Source organism: Rhinopithecus roxellana, chromosome 11 (assembly GCF_007565055.1).
Source record: "Rhinopithecus roxellana isolate Shanxi Qingling chromosome 11, ASM756505v1, whole genome shotgun sequence".
In the NCBI taxonomy this organism is placed as follows: domain Eukaryota; kingdom Metazoa; phylum Chordata; class Mammalia; order Primates; family Cercopithecidae; genus Rhinopithecus; species Rhinopithecus roxellana.
This window is the reverse complement of record NC_044559.1, coordinates 132,089,540-132,106,776: the sequence shown is the minus strand read 5'-3', so window position 1 is coordinate 132,106,776 and position 17,237 is coordinate 132,089,540. Positions and strand designations below refer to the sequence as shown.

At 42.7% G+C, this 17,237-nt stretch overlaps 1 protein-coding gene and 1 non-coding gene across 11 annotated transcripts in view; both read right to left on the bottom strand.

Annotated features, from left to right (window-relative positions):
- USP54 (ubiquitin specific peptidase 54) overlaps nt 1-17,237 on the bottom strand; it is a 124,635-nt gene that overhangs the window by 12,433 nt on the left and 94,965 nt on the right. For 6 of the 10 annotated variants that reach the window (XM_010373105.2, XM_010373106.2, XM_030940361.1 and 3 more), the window contains 7 exons: nt 16,849-17,229; nt 16,378-16,609; nt 13,226-13,359; nt 10,206-10,373; nt 7,498-7,617; nt 6,395-6,590; nt 2,640-4,015 (listed from right to left, as the gene is read on the bottom strand). In XM_010373105.2, coding sequence (XP_010371407.2) covers nt 2,640-4,015; nt 6,395-6,590; nt 7,498-7,617; nt 10,206-10,373; nt 13,226-13,359; nt 16,378-16,609; nt 16,849-17,229 — 2,607 coding nt within the window. The remainder of the gene's footprint in view (nt 1-2,639; nt 4,016-6,394; nt 6,591-7,497; nt 7,618-10,205; nt 10,374-13,225; nt 13,360-16,377; nt 16,610-16,848; nt 17,230-17,237) is intronic. The other 4 variants (XM_010373104.2, XM_010373107.2, XM_030940362.1 and 1 more) reach the window with 2 other exon arrangements.
- On the bottom strand, nt 15,731-15,837 carry LOC115900650. Its single transcript, XR_004060303.1, has one exon. It is a non-coding gene; the product is annotated as a U6 spliceosomal RNA (small nuclear RNA).

Sequence of the window (17,237 nt, the reverse complement as noted above, 5' to 3'; positions counted from 1 at the left end):
AACATGGTGAAACCCTGTCTCTACTAAAAAAAAAATATATATATATATATATATACACACAAAAATTAGCCAGGCGTGGTGGCGTGCGCCTGTAATCCCAGCTACTCAGGAGGCTGAGGCAGGAGAATCACTTGAACCCAGGAGGCAGAGGCTGCAGTGAGTCGAGATCGCGCCACTGCATTCCAGCCTGGGTGACAAAGCAAGACTCCATCTCATTTGAAAAAAAAAAAAAAAAAAGAATGTTTATTTCTGAGAGATACATGCTAAATTATTTATGAATGAAATAATATAATGTCAGAGATTCAGAGATTTGTTTTAAAATAATCTAGAGGAGGCCGGGCGCGGTGGCTCAAGCCTGTAATCCCAGCACTTTGGGAGGCCGAGACGGGCGGATCACGAGGTCAGGAGATCGAGACCATCCTGGCTAACACGGTGAAACCCCGTCTCTACTAAAAATACAAAAAAAAAAAAACTAGCCGGGCGAGGTGGCGGCGCCTGTAGTCCCAGCTATTCGGGAGGCTGAGGCAGGAGAATGGCGTGAACCCGGGAGGCGGAGCTTGCAGTGAGCTGAGATCTGGCCACTGCACTCCAGCCTGGGTGACAGAGCGAGACTCCGTCTCAAATAAAAAAAAAAATAATAATAAATAATAATAATAATAATAATAATAATAATCTAGAGGAGGCTGGGCATGGTAGCTCATGCCTGTAATCCTAGCACTTTGGGAGGCTGAGGCGGGTGGACTACTTGAGCTCAGGAGGTAGAGACCACCTGGGCAACATGGCAAAACCTCGTCTCTCCAAACCACACAAAAAAATTAGCCAGATGTGGTGGTGTGTGCCTGTGGTCCCAGCTACTCAGGAGGCTGTGGTGGGAGGACCTCAGCAGTGGCCCTGATGGCATCACTGCATTCCAGCCTGGGCAACAAAGCAAGACCTTGTCTCAAAAAATAAAATAAAATAATGTAGAGGGGAAAGGAAAGTGGTGGAGGTATAGCTAAATCAAAACTGGCCATATGCGCAGTGGCTCACTCCTGTAATTCCAGCATTTTGGAAGGCCAAGGCGGGTGGATCACGAGGTCATGAGATGGAGACCATTCTGGATAATATGGTGAAACCCCGTCTCTACTAAAAATACAAAAATTAGCCAGGCGTGGTGGTGTACACCTGTAGTCCCAGCTACTTGGGAGGCTGAGGCAGGAGAATCACTTGAACCCGGGAGGCGGAGGTTGCAGTGAGCCGAGATCGCACCACTGCATTCCAGCCTGGGAGGTAAAACAAGACCTTGTCTAAAAAATAAATAATAAAATAAAATAAAATTTAAAAACTGGTCATATGTTGATAATTGCAAGATAATCACTATGGAAGCTGGTTATAAGTACCTGGAGGGTTATTATAACATTTATTTTGTTTTTTTTTTTTTTTTGAGATGGAGTTTTGCTCTTGTTACCCAGGTACAATGGTGTAATCTCAGCTCACTGCAACCTCCGTCTCCCGGGTTCAAGCAATTCTCCTGCCTCAGCCTCCTGAGTAACTAGGATTACAGGCGTCCACCACCACCACGCCCAGCTAATTTTTTGTATTTTCAGTAGAGCCATGTTGGCCAGGCTGTTCTCCAACTCCTGACCTCAGGTGATCCATCCGCTTTGGCCTCCCAAAGTGCTGGGATTACGGTGTGAGTCACTGTGCCCGGCCTACTCTTATTCTTTACTTTTGAATATATTTGAAATTTCCCATAACAAAAGTTAATTTCTTATTTTTTAGATATCTATAAGATGGTGTCTGCTCAAGTTCAAAGTACGATGAAATTCAGAATATAGGTTAAGAGCAGTGTTTATATAACACTTTAGGAACTACAGTTATGTCAAAATCTGGTCACAAAAGACCACATACTATATGATTCCATTTATATGAAATGTCCAGAACAGGCAAATATCTAGAGACAGAAAATAGATAAGTGGTTGCCTGGGGTTGGGGGAAGAGAAGGAGGAGATAAAGAGTGATTTGCCAATGGGTATAGTTTCTGATTAAAACGCTTTTTTTTTTTTTTTTTTTCCTTTTTGAGACAGGGTCTCACTCTGCAGCACTCTCAGCCCAGGCTGAAGTGCAGTGGTGCAATCTCAGTTCACTGCAACCTCCACCTCGCCAGTTCAAGCCATTCTTGTGCCTCAGCCTCCCAAGTAGCTGGGATTACAAGCGTGTGCCACAACGTCCAGCTAATTTTTGTATTTTTAGTAGAGACGGGGTTTCACCATGTTGGTCAGGGTGGTCTCGATCTCCTGACCTCAAGTGATCTGCCCTTGGCCTCCCAAAGTGCTGGCATTACAGGAGTGAGCCACCGCACCCGGCCCTGAACCATTCTTTAGCACAGCATACTGGAGAAGCCATGGGCAAATACTTAGTAGTCTCTTACTTTAGAAGGAGGGAAGTTGCCTGTGAGTGATAATTCTGCCCCTTCCTCCACTCTAGCCAGAAAAATGTCTAGCTCTTGTCATGGAGGCTTTCTGAATAAAGTAGAAAGTTCTACTACCTCCTACTAAGCTGGGGATACTATCTGTATAGAATACCCCCTTCTGATCTTTCCCTGCTTTCAGCTTTTATATGATCCTCCCCCCTCCCCCAACCCCTGTTTGCATTCTTACCTGTTTGGCTAAGTGGGTGCCAGGCTGTATCCTGCTGCCCCCATCCAGAACAGCCAGGTTGAGAAGCCTGAAGACTGGCCTGATACAGAGACTCCAATTCTGAGGTCTCCTGCTCTGTGTCTTGGTTCCAATGTGGATGCAAAAGGATGTGATTTCTCTCTGGATAGGTTACACACATATGGGAATCATGAGGGGAGGACTTCATTCCTGGCCTAGAGGCCCCATGTTTAGGCTGAGAATCACAGAACCTTGTGACATTCACCCAGGAATCCAAAGGCAAGGAAGTCCCCAAGTCAGCACTGCTGCCCAGATCCTTAGACCTAGCATCTCTCACTTGGGACGGCTTCTCTTGGTATATGTCTGGCTCTGCCAACCTGGGCTGTCCTCCCCTAGAAGTTTCACCATTAGGCAGCCCAGAGTTTAAGGCAAGAGAAGAATGTTCAGTGGACTCTTCCCAGGAAAGTGGTCTGTCCCCACTCTCCAGAGAGGATTGTTGCTTTGCCCATGGCCAGTGGCCTTTCTCTTGACCCTGTGAGAAAGGAGGCTTAGAATCAGAAGGGGAAGAGTTCTTCCTTAGACTACCCGACAAACTTCTATCCTTGAAACCTGTACTATCGCTCATGGAGACATCCTGCATCCTCTGGAACTGCTTAGCCAGAGAACGGACAAGCCCCTTCGTGCTGGGAAACTCTGGCCTATAGGGCTCCTCACTGCCTCTGTCCGCTTTTAAAGTCAATGAAGTTTTGAGGCTTTGGCCTTGGAGGCATTGGTTAGTTTTCTGCACAGGATCAAGACAGTGAAGCACAGATGAAGAAGCAACAGGCAGTATGGGGTGGCAGGTTCTATACAGGGGAAGGCTGGGCTGAGCTGATGAATTTGAAGGACTACAGCCTAGGCTGTGTTCATCTCCCCTTTCAGAGGTGGCTATTCCAGGCATCGCCAGGGAGGGGTTATTAGCAGGATCCCTCTTTTCTTGGAATAGCTGTTCTTGAGCAATGCCTCTTCCTTCTTGTGGAGGGAGCTTGCTGCAACTGCTGTTGTCACACCTAGAGCCTTGCAGCTTACCCTCTGGGGCATCCAATGGCTCCCAACTATGATGAGAATTCTTCTCAGTCCACCCTGGTGTTTTAGGTAAACCTTGCCTGTGGAATGCAGAAGGTTCAATGTTGTCTACTTCAACCGAAGTCAGAAGCTTCAAGGCAGATCTACTGGGGGAGCTGTGCTGTGGGGCAGATGACACTGGAGATAGTGATGAGCGTGACTCATGGCAGGAAGCAGGTGAATGGAAGAAAGAACTGGCCCCAAACTCTGTATCCGTGCCGGGTTCCAGTTGGGCCTCTTGGCTTAACAATACTTGGAGCGGGATAGGCTGTTCACTGAAACAAATGGAGACAGCTAGTCATAAGCTGCCTTGACTGACAGGAACGCTTACAGAAAGAACTGTTCATTCCATTCCCATTTCTAGCTATTCACACAGGGAATGGTAAAAATGAACAGAAAGACAAGCACAAGTAGAGTCAGTAGTTCAGAGGATCACAAAAGAAAAGGCGCATGGTCAGTTCACACCCAGGTAAATAGGTAACATTAATCCTCTTTATTAAATGCCCTCACTAAAGGTGCACAGTAACATTAAGTGGACCCCTTGCCAATATTCTTCACTACCTGTGAGTCGCATTCCAATCACATTCTACTTGCAAATTAGGAAACAAAATCAGCTAGTCTCACATGCAGATGACATGGAAGGTAAGCAAAGCCTGAAAATCACTCATACTAAACAGCAAAAATCCAGGATGCTATACAGGGAGGCAAGTCCTACCTGGGGTCCTGAGAGGCAGCCCAGCCAAAGGAACCATGAGGCCACATTTACAAAATACACGGTGATTTGGGCTCATGGGAATACACAGAAATCAACCATTTCAAATATGTTTTTAAAATCTGGATTTTGTCCTATTAGTCACTGAGGTATTTCCCCAAAGCAATATGACTCTCTTGAGATTTAGGAGTAGGAGTAGGGATTAACTGTATTTAGTTGGTTTCTCACTAATTGTTTTTTATTTCTGACTTTAAAAACTTAATGTTACAAGGACTTAAATAAAGCCTCAATCACTCACATACATCAGGAAGTATATGTTTTCTGGAAAGGGTTTACCTATCTAAATTGCTTATATTCAAAACAAGCCCCTAAATTTGAATGAAAATATACTGTAAACTTTTGAGGGTATAGTCACCCAGTCACCCTTATAACATTATGGAGAATAAGATATACTAATATGGGAAGCCTAATCATAAAAGGCAATATCGGCCGGGCGCGGTGGCTCAAGCCTGTAATCCCAGCACTTTGGGAGGCCGAGATGGGTGGATCACGAGGTCAGGAGATCGAGACCATCCTGGCTAAAACGGTGAAACCCCGTCTCTACTAAAAAAATACCAAAAAACTAGCCGGGCGATGTGGCGGGCGCCTGTAATCCCAGTTACTCGGGAGGCTGAGGCAGGAGAATGGCGTAAACCCGGGAGGCGGAGCTTGCAGTGAGCTGAGATCCGGCCACTCTGCACTCCAGCCCGGGCTACAGAGCGAGACTCCGTCTCAAAATAAATAAATAAATAAATAAATAAATAAATAAATAAAAAGCAATATCACATAATGGTTAAGGACATGTGCTTTAGCATCAAATAGACCTGCATTTTTTTTTTTTTTTTTTTTTTTGAGACAAGGTCTTTCTCTGTCACCCAGGCCGGAGTGTGGCAGCGCCATCACGGCTCACTGTAGCCTTGACCTGCCGGGCTCAACCAATTCTTCCACCCCAGCCTCCCAAGTAGCTGGGACCACAGGTATGCACCACCATGCCCAGCTAAATTTTTTTTGTTTTTTGTAGAGACAGGGTTTTACCATGTTGCCCAGGCTGGTCTCAAACTCCTTGACTCAAATAATCTGCCCTCCTCAGCCTCCCAAAATTCTAGGATTACAGGCATGAGCTACCATGCCTAGCAGTTAACTATTTTTGAACATTTGCCTTTTTAACATTGAGCCCAGGAGGTTGAGGGTGCAGTAAGCTATGATCGTGCCACTGCACTCCAGCCTGGGTGAAAAAGCAAGATCCTGTCTCAAAAAAAAAAAAAAAAGTTAACTGTTTTTATTAACTTATATTTTGAAAACTACTCAGAGTTATTAATGGTCCAAATTAATGTTTATTTAAATTCATCTATTCTAAGTAAAAGCCAAATTCAAGGGCTAAGATGTGAGAACTACAACAATGACTACTAGAACTTCTTTCCTAGTCCTGACCATAAAGAAGCAAAGCAAAGGGAATCATTGTGTCTCCTCTTTATGGTGCAATCAGAGCAAGAAAGACTGCTTTCTCGGCTTCCATAAGGATAGGAAGCATTGAAATCCCAAATAAATCACATGGTAGCTACTACAACATGAAATGTAACCTAGATTGCCATGTCTAAGAACATAATATATATATACAAATATAATAATCGCATTATTACACAAGTCCAAGGCTAAAGTTACCCATGGGAAATGTGGACAAATGGTCTTATTATGCTGTACTTTTGCATCCTAGGAATTATTAAGGAAAGGACCAGCAGTACAATGAGTTTTTCACTGTATGTCTGACCTGAAAGAAGAAAATCTTTTCAGAGGACTCCTCTCTCCCCTTCAGTCAGCAAGACAATGAGAGCTCTTGCTATAGAGTACTCATGGTCACTTCTTCCCCTGGCGTTCATAAACTAACATGGTTCCCAAGCACTACCTTGTTGGCTGAGGGAGAGTCCCCGCCTGTGACGGGAGGCAGGCTGAGGGCTGCGACGGCTGCTGTGGTGATTGCTGCTGCTGCATGCGATCCTGCAGGCTCCGTGCTTTTCGAATACTGATTTGCAACTTCTTATCGACTAGGGCTCTGCTGTGCGTGCTACAGCTGGCACCATGCAGGGCAAGTCTTAGTTTAGCTAAAATGCAAAAGAAAATATAGCAGAAACAGAACACAAAACACAAACAAAAATAAAAAGAATAAAATTGAACAAAAATGAGCAAAGATAATGCAGTAAAACTCAAAATATGTAGCAGGAATGCAAGGCACGGACCATGCATATGCTGTCCAGGGCACAGAGCTGCCTCTGGCTGTAAGGAACATTGATGGAAGCCATGGAGGCCAAACAGGTTAATCCAAATTAAAAAACAAAACAAAACTAAAATAAATCAATAAGATAAACCAGTGCCTCCATCTTAGAGATTGCCACTCTTGTCCAACTGACCTGTCTGACTCTGGTCTCCACACTCTACTCTCACCCCTCTCTTCCCAATGGCCAACAGCAGAAATAAGATCCAAACCTGTATCTCTCTTTATAGACCACAGCTTCTTGTCGGTCACATAAAAGAAGCCGATACCAATTCTAAGCCTTAGTCTCTTGCTGTAAGCTTATGGTGCTGCATACTATGAAGGTAGGGGAGAATCAGAAAGAATCAAATATTGAAGTAAAAACTCACAGGCCTGGGAAGTCATAGCCAATTTATTCAGTTTTCCTTCTATAAGCTCCAACTCACTAGCCAGTGACTAGCAAAAAAGCAGACTAATCTCACATCTGAGGTCTAACTTTATCCTGGAATAAAAAGGTAGGCATGACTGGAGAAATCATCTATGGATTCCTTGCTGAGGTTATTCTGGTAAATATCCATAGGCCACAGTGCCAGTGCCAGGTACACTTAGAAATCTAAAGGGCAAAAATAGCTAACGGGCCTCAGTTTGGGAGAGCAAGAGTGAGGACACATAAAAACTGTTTTTATCCCGTCTGAGTGACAACACCTATTGTGAAGTTAGTCAAAAGTGCCATAGCCATAGCAGTTAGAGTTACTTACAGATAGCTTCATTACAGAGAGCCAAAGCTGCAGCACAGTCTCCTTTCTGTTCCAGATGCAGTGACTCTTCAAATACTGACTCTGCCTCTTGCAGGGACCTCTCAAAGCCGTCACTCCTCCCTGAAAGGGCCAGCACTTTTCATTTTCATTACAATTCATTCCAACTTTTCCTGTGTACTGTTGTTTCCCTTCAGTACACAGAGATCCTTGCTGCTGAGCCACTGGTCTACCCTTATTCCAAGTGTTCATTGCTATTAAGAACTCTCTGAAACAAGCAGGACATTCATTTTGCCTTAACTGAGATGTTACCAAGGCCATGAAAGAGAGGCATGCCATTAATGGCCACATATTCTAACACCAAAACTCTTAGGAAGTCCCTCAAGGAAAGAACAAAGTATTCCATATAGCAGAAGGGTAGGTTCTTATGCCTGGAATTGAACTGCTCTTTCCCAGTGCAATTCTTGCCAACTAGTGTCAGAACACCCTAGATGTCGACTGAGACCTTCACTGCTATGTTATGGCAAAGGTAGCTTCATTATTCTGTGGACAACCATCCATACCACTTATTTACTTCACCAAATCACAGTCCTCTATGCACCACCCTAAATTGGAAAATCAGTACACCTCTTAGTCACAGAAGGTCTACACTTGCTAATCCAATGTATCTGCCAGGGCAGTTGAACGGCCTTCGTTCCTGGTTTGCATATACATACTTTTCATGAGCATTGCTAAGTATTTACTTTCATCATGCTATTCCTCACCAAAACTACCCACAAAGAAGTCAACTTCCCATACAGCAAGCAGGGAATATTCCATCCTCCTCTCAAAGTGAATGTGTGCCAAAGCAGGAGCAGAAGAGTCTAAAAACAATACTAGATGAAAAGGCTAAGAAGTACAGGCAGAGAAATTTTTGTAAAAGAACTCTCATGTTTATATATCCCTTGCCCTCTACTTACTCATAATCATAAATTGGCAGCAAGCTGTAATATAAGTTCACCTACAAATGGGATTGCCAGTGAGCCTTCACAAAGTTGCAGGGGGAAAAAAAATGTGAGTCACTTCTCCCATAATGTCCCTCATCCTCCACTTACCTCCAGCTGGACATGGTAATAAAGGCTCTTCTACATCCCTAACATTCACTTCCTAATTCATCATGACTTTTTGAGAGCAATGGGAAGACAATGGAAACAGCAGGTTGGTTCTGAAGAACTTGGCACTCAGGATCCACTCTCTCTCTAGAGGTGTGGTTTCCCTTACTTCCCAGACCTGAAGTTCTCTCATAATATTTGTAATCAACTAAATGTATACAACCTTTATAATCAGAGGTAGTGCCTAGAGCCATTTTTTTTAAGTTCTCTACTTTACGGAGATCTAGACAAGCTATAGTTGATCAATCACTGTACTAAATTTTAATTCTTATCCTCCAGAATCTTAGCATTCCATTCCTTGCTCATGCAGGAAATGCTGAACCACAGTGTATGGAAAATTGACAATGAAATATAGCCAGTGGGATCTCCTCCTAACTTTAATCTATTGCCCAACTGGCATAGAGAAAAAAAAAGGAAAGGAGAGAAATGACAAGACCCCTTTACTCAGAAGCAAAATAAACCTGGGACACCAATGTCATTATAGCTTGAGGTCACAAAGGGAAAAAAGACTATCCAAATATAGAGACAGCTAAGTATTAGGAATTTAAAACTAATTTGGAAACGAATACAATGTCTTGGGAAATATGAGGCAACAATTACCTTGAATCAAAAGAGAGTAGTATTAAAGGAAAAAAGCTGCCCCCAAACAGGATTACTTGGCCCAAGAAGATTCTCTAAGTGTATATAAAAAGAGAAAAGTGGTCAACAGAAAACAGCCAAAAAAGTTAAAAGCTTGCACTTACAAACTTGGACCTTTATACTGCTTTAGCACAATTTGTTGTAAGTGGGGTTTCTGAATTATAAAAATAATAAAGTCATTTTATAGGAAAAAAAAACTATAGGTTTCATGGCCTATTTAAGGTAGATACCTCAGCTTGGCTGAACTTTTTTTTTTTTTTTTTTTTTTGAGATGGAGTCTTGCTCTGTCGCCCAGGCTGCAGTGCAGTGGCGTGATCTTGGCTCACTGCAAGCTCCGCAGCTGAACTATTTTGAAGGTTAGTCTCTTTTGGTATAAAGTGACATCCTAAAAAAATTCTAGGAAGAAAAAAAGTCTAATGTGGGGCAGTTGTGGAAGTAAAGTCATGCAAATTGTTTGAGGTTAGAGAATCAACTGTCATGGTATCAAAAATAAACTGGCTTTGTTCTTGCTCCTGTTTGGCAGATCCACTTCCCTGATGCTCCAGGTGGAATATTGCATGAGTATGTTTCTTCCCAGCAAGTAGAATTCCCCTCACTGTCAGTGTGGCTCACTGCCATTTTCAGCTATTTCTGACTCAAGGCTAGTTTTATTTACACCCTCAACAGATGTTCATGGGAAGCATTATTCATGAACAATACACTATCTCTAATAAATTTAATAGATGTGCCCCAAATCAGTGCCTATCTCCAGTTAATAGTCTTGTCACATCCTACTCTAACTTGTTCTCACTGGAATGGGTGAATTAAGATTTTAAAAATTATTTTGCTAAAGAGAAGACAGGGAACTTACAAACTTAAATGTTTTTTTCTACCCTTTCTGTCTTTCCCCATCACCCACAACCTAATGCTCACAACAATTACCCTGATTCTGCAGTTCATCCAAGTCCATGAAGCGGCTAGGATGAGGGTTAAACCCTTTCGCTGCCTCTAATTCTTTCTCCCGTTTTCTTCGAAGTTCCTGTTCCTGCGCCCTCCTGGCCACCTCTTCCTGCAATTCATCCAGTTCACTTTTAGAAGATATCTCCTCACCTGTAATAAAAGCAAGGGAGAAGTCACTACATTTCCATTACCAAGACTAAGTACTTGATGAATTTTTAACCACTGCAATATTTTCCCTTTGGAATTCTTGCTTTCAATTTGGAGTTTATTTATTTATTTTTTTGAGACGGAGTCTGTGTTGCGCAGGCTGGAGTGCAATGGCGCCATCTCGGCTCACTGTAACATCTGCTTCCCGGGTTCAAGTGATTCTTCTGCCTCAGCTTCCTGAGTAGCTGGGACTACAGGCACGTGCCACCAAGCCCAGCTAATTTTTGTATTTTTAGTACAGACAGGGTTTGACCATGTTGGTCAGTCTGGTCTCGAACTCCTGGCCTCATGATCCACCTGTCTCAGCCTGCCAAAGTGCTGGGATTACATACAGGTGTGAGCCACTGCGCCAGGCCCAATTTGGAGCTTTTATTTTGGATAATGCTTCCCATAATCAGATTCAGGATGGCACCTGGGCCAGGAATAATAATAATAATAGTAACAACAGGACGGGCACAGTGACTCATGCCTGTAATGCCAGCACTTTGGGAGGCCAAGGTGGGAGGATCACCTGAGGTCAGGGGTTCGAGACCAGTCTGGCCAACATGGTGAAACCTTGTCTCTACTAAAAATACAAAAATTAGCCAGGCTTGGTGGCAGGTGCCTGTAATCCCAGCTACTCAGGAGGCTGAGGCAGGAGAATCACTTGAACCCAGGAGGTGGAGGTTGCAGTGAGCCAAGATCATGCCATTGCACTCCAGTCTGGGGGACAAGACCAAGACTTTGTCTCAAAATAATAATAATAATAATAATAACAACAACAACATTTATTGAGTGCTTCACAACAATGGTATTACACTGAACATTTGCTCAGCGCTTACTATGTGCCAGAAATAGTTTTAAGCACATTTACATGTATTATTTCATTTAATCATAACAACAACTTACGAGGTAGATACTATTACCCCCATTTTAAGAATGAGGAAACTGAGTCACAAAGAGGATAAATAATTTGCCCAAGGTAAAACAAATGGGAAATAATGAAGCTAAATTAAAGTCAAGTAGGTTAAATTCATAATCATGCTTTAATCATTAGAGAACACTTTCTACCAAGTGTTGTCACTGACTGACTGGGGAGCTTCAAGCATGTCATTTTCCCACCCTTAATTTCCACCACCTCTTTGAGTTTGTAAAATGTCCACAGCAGTAAAAGTCCAATTTTATAAACCTTTCTAGATGGATCTAAATAGATCTAGAAGGATGTCCATAATAAATTAAGTGAAAAATTGAGTGAGAGAAAAACATGTATAGTATGACTTCATCTTACTTTTTAAAAATGGTCCTTACCTATATATGTACATAAACTTATCTACGTACTTGTGTAAGCATAGAAAAAGAAAGATATATATCACAATGGTAACAGTGGTTTCTTCCATTTCAGGAGGCAAAGGGCAGATTATTGAATTACTGGACTTTATTTACCTCTGTAGTTTTTTAAAAGAGTATGCAAAGTTACCATATAAGAATGTTTGTTTTGTGTCTTAATAAAATGGTTAGATCAAATTGTGGGGCATAAATAGGGCTTGTTATACAAAGAGGATGGTGGGGTGATATGGTGTGTGAAGAATCTTGTCATAACTCCTTGCTAATTATCTTTTACCAATTGAAGAATGCTGTTGGTGAATTCTATCCAACTAGTCCAGAATTGAGGACTATTCAGGAGATCATGAGACTCAGTCTTTAGTGCAATAAAAAAAATCCTGGCTATCTGAAGAAAAGGGAGAATAGTCTCATGCATGATTCACAAGTTTCTCAAAACAATGTTATTCAACATGAAATAAATTAAAATATGGGGAATAAACCAAATGTATAATTACAATGGGAAGCCCAAATTTCTTCCACGTGTCTCTTAACTGTAACTTACTGGAGCACAGGATTCCAGAGATGTCTGCCTTTATAGGCATTGTTCTGCTCTGCCAGATGTCTGTAACCTTTAGTATACATACCTAAAAGAGTTCATGCCTTTTTATTACTGCTGCTGCAGGCCTTTATTCCTGCTACCTCTAAGAATTGTCAGTAACTATCAAGAGAATTGGTAGTAAGACTAAGATATTTAGCCATGGGTAAGGATAAATTTGAATTGCTTATTTCCAAGTTTTGCAAATAGCCACATATGTACCCCTTTGGTATGTCAATTCATAATACTAAACAATAAGAAATCCATTTTCCAAGAGGCTGTCACTAATACAAGGAAATCCCTAGGATTTATTCTTCTGAAAAATGGGGATGTTATTAACACTGTTCACCATATTTCTGTCCCTTCTTGCTCCCACAAGGGCTCCCTCCAACTAGAAAGAAATATTCAAGCAGGCTGTGATGGAGAACAAAAAAAAGATAAATCCAAAGATGGAGCAACTGAAATGACTCTACATTTACATTCTGATGGAATACTCAAACTGTAACTATCCTTTTTTTTTTGAAATGGACTCTCACTCTGTCGCCCAGGCTGGAGTGCAGTGACACAATCTCGGCTCGCTGCAACCTCCACCTCCCAGGTTCAAGCAATTCTCCTGCCTCAGCCTCCCAAGCAGTTGGGACTACAGGTGCACCAAGCCCGGTTAATTTTTTGTATTTTAGTAGAGATGGCGTCTCACTGTGTTGCCCAGGCTGGTCACGAACTCATGAGCTCAGGCCATCTGCCTGCCTCGGCTTCCCAAAGTGCTGGGATTACAGGTGTGAGCCACCGCAGCCGGCCTGTAACTGTCCTCTAATTTCAAATGTACTCAGGTAAGTGTGGTCCCCAGACAAAACTGCTGGTCAAATCCAGTCTTCAAATCCAGTGTCCTTCTGCTTACCTGAGAAAGGCTGACTCTTTGTCCAGCCACCCATGGATGCTGTGGAGTCCACCTCCAGGATGCTACTACTGTGCGACTTTGGGATATGACGCCAGGAAGGAACCAACCCAGCTGATCTCTTAGCACTTGGATCCCTTCAAAAGAGAACCCAGAGTCTAGTGAAAGCATGAAAGCAGGTTACAGTAACATTCCTAGGACTAAATCTCTCAAAAAAAAAAAAAAAAAAAACACATCAAACTGACATAATTAGAGCTTCTGCTAAACTACTTCTAAAGAATTGAAATATCCACTCATTCTCCTATCTAATCTCATCTCACCTCATTCACATCTTGTGCATCTAGCACAGTATCTGGTACATAATACATATTCAAAATCTGTTGAATGTATTAATGAACATATTGGTTTCATATCTGTTTCCTTCTTTCTTACTAAACCTTTGTACCATCTTCTCATAAGTAAAACTTATGAGAACAGGATCCTGCGGACAGGAAAGAACATTGAGGGAGTATGAACATGTGGTTATCACCTTTCATCCCTTTCAAAGCAGCTCTACTATTAGAAAAATTGCCTTGGCTGGGTGCAGTGGCTCATGCCTGTAATCCCTGCACTTTGGGAGGCCAAGGCGGGCAGATCATGAGGTCAAGAGATCAAGACCATCCTGGCCAACATGGTGAAACCCCATCTCTACTAAAAACACAAAAATTAGCTGGGCATGGTGGCACATGCCTCTAGTCCCAGCTACTAGGGAGGCTGAGGCAGGAGAATCGCTTGAACCCAGGAGGTTGCAGTGAACCGAGATCGCAGCACTGCACTCCAGCCTGGTGACACAGAGAGAGACTCCATCTCAAAAGAAAAAAGAAAGAAAAAAGAAAAATTGCCTCTGTGGCAACTCAGTAAAAATAATGTATGGAGATTTGAAATTTATAAAGAAAACTGAGCCCTACGGGCAGGGTGCAATGAGTGCTAATAAACTGTCATCATTATTATGAATACTATTAGCATCATAAAACACAAAGTCCCAGTGACCCAAAAACAAATCAAAATAAAAACTATCCCACCATACTGGGTGTGGTGATTCACACCTATAATCCCAGTACTCTGGGAGGCTGAGGTGGGTAAATCACTTGAGCCCAGGAGTGAAAGATAAGCCTGGGCAAAATGATGAAACCCCACCGATACCAAAAAAAAAAAAAAAAAAAAAAAAAAAAAAAAAAAGCAATGACAACAACAAAACACTATCCCAAAACAACATTTGGGTTTCTTCTCTGATTTTAGGATTACGTAAGTTTTAATTCACTAATCCATTCTTTTTGAGATGGAGTTTCACTCCTCACCCAGGCTGGAGTGCAGTGGTGCAATCTTGCCTTACTGCAAACTCTGCCTCCCGGGTTCAAGCGAGTCTCCTGCCTCAGCCTCCAGAGTAGCTGGGACTAGAGGTGCACGTCATCATGCCCAGCTAATTTTTGTATTTTTAGTAGAGACAGGGTTTCACCATGTTGGCCAAGATGTTCTCAATCTCCTGACCTTGTGATCCACCCACCTCAGCCTCCCAAAGTGCTAGGATTACAGGCATGAGCCACCATGCGGTGGCCTACTAATCCATTCTTCTTTTTTTTTTTTTAGATGGAGTTTCACTCTGTTGCCCAGGCTGGAGTGCAATGGTACGATCTCGGCTCACTGCAACCACACCTCCCAGGTTCAAGCAATTCTCCTGCCTCAGCCTCCCGAGTAGCTGGGATTACAGGTGCCCACCACCACGCCCAGCTAATTTTTTTTTTTTTTTTGTATCTTTAGTAGACACGGGGTTTCACTATGTTGGCCAGGTTGGTCTCGAACTTCTGACCTCATGATCCACCCACCTCAGCCTCCCAAAGTGCTGGAATTACAGGTGTGAGCTACCGCGGCCAGCCTAGTCCATTCTTTTCTTTTCTTTTTTTTTTTTTTTTTTTGAGATGGAGTCTTGCTCTGTCGCCTAGGCTGGAGTTGCCATGGCATGAGCTCGGCTCATTACCACCTCCATCTCCTGGATTCAAGTGATTCTCCTGCCTCAGCCTCCCAAGTAATGGGGATTATAGGCGCCCGCCAGCATGCCTGGCTAATTTTTGTTTTTTTTAGTAGATACGGGGTTTCACCATGTTGGCCAGGCTGGTCTCAAACTCCTGACCTCAAATGATCCACCCACCTTGCCCTCCCAAAGTGCTGGGATTACAGGCGTGAGCCAACATGCCTGGCCTAATCTGTTCTTTAATACATTTTTTTACTGCGTATATTTAAGGTATATAACATGATGTTACGAGATACATAGAGACAGTAAAATGGTTACTATAATTGAAGGAAATTAACATACCCATCATCTCATATAGTCACCCATTTTTTTTTTGTTTTTGTGGCAAGAGGAGTTAAAATCTACTCATTTACCATGAATCTCATATGCAGTGCAATTTTATTAATTGTAGTCCTCATGTTTTACATTAGATCCATAGACTTGTTTATCCTACATATCTGAAAAATATGGAAATCTTCACAAATTTTTGTGTCACCTTTGAGCAGGGGCCATGCTAATCTTCTCTGTATCATTCCAATTTTAGTATATGTGCTACCAAAGTAAGCACTAAACAATTATTTCATTATCCTTAGCAAACTAAGACAGGAACAGAAAACCAAATACGGCATATTGTCACTTATAAGTGGCAGCTACATGATGAGAACACATGGACACACAGAGCGGAACAACAGACACGGGCCTATCAGAGGGTGGAGGGTGGGAGGAATGAGAGGATCAGGAAAAACAATTAATGGGTACTAGCTTAATATGTGGGTAACAAAATGATCTGTACAACGAACTCCTATGACACAAGTTTATCATAACAAACCTGCACATATACCCCCTGAACTTAAATTTTTTAAAATTATTTTATACATGATAATTGTACTTCAAAGTACTTCAAAGATAACTGTACATAGAAAGTTCTCTTCTTTCTCAAGTGCCTTTGTTCTTCCAGCAGAGGGTGCTGTTGCTATAGGAAGTTGATAGGGCACATAGTAGCAAAGGCCGTCCCTCCACTTGTCTAAGCCTTGCCTGAAAGCCCCAAGTAGGTGGCTCACATTGCTGCAAGGGACAGTGTCACAACTGTTCAAAGGTCAAACAATACCTGTAGACATTTGAGCTCTCAGGCAGGGCTGCATCCAGGCTGACGGGGCTGCTGCTGTTCCTCTCACTGCTTTCATAGCCGGATTCCATTCGCTGGATTAGTCGGGGGTGCTGCTCTAAAAGGTGAGAGCCTGGCCGTGCTGGGCCCCAGTGCTTGTACTGGGTGCTTGGTCCACCAAATTTAATGTCATAAGAAGGTGGCTTGCTTGGTTCATCTGGTATAAATTCTTTAGCTATCCCAATCAAAAGACAGGTATGGAAAACAAGTTAGATTTAGCATTTGCCTAAAATCAAGACCTAACTAACTCCCCCCTCTGGCTACTTACTCACTGAACTCATATCCTTAAAACACCCAACATCAGAGTAAAAATGCTGCTTGCCAGATGTACCAAAAAACCCAGGTTTTAAAAAGATACAAATCAACTTTATTCAAAAGCCCAATTCTTCCCCAATTCTTCCCTTATCTCCTCACCTGAATCCTCAGAAAAGGGGCTAAGCTGGGTATAGCCACAGTGCTTCCTTTTGTCCTTACTAAAGATACTGTCAATATTCAGAGATTCTCGTTTTGGTCTCCATGTTGGACGATACTTGCTGGAAGAACTGGATTTTGACTCACTGCTGGTACTCTCTATTTCCCAGTCACGAGAGTGTAAAGGTAGGGTCTTAGAAGGTTTTTTATCAGGCTGGTCTCCTCCCCTGCCCCTACAGTGGAAGCCTACATTGGTCTGAGAAGCCAGGGATGGTCTGTTATGGATCATATTGCTGACTGTCTCTTTAAAATCCCTCAGCCTGTTGGTGCTGCTGGGTGGTTTGGAGGCATTTCTAGGAGCCTGCTTCTCTTTCAGTGTTTCTCCTAAAAGC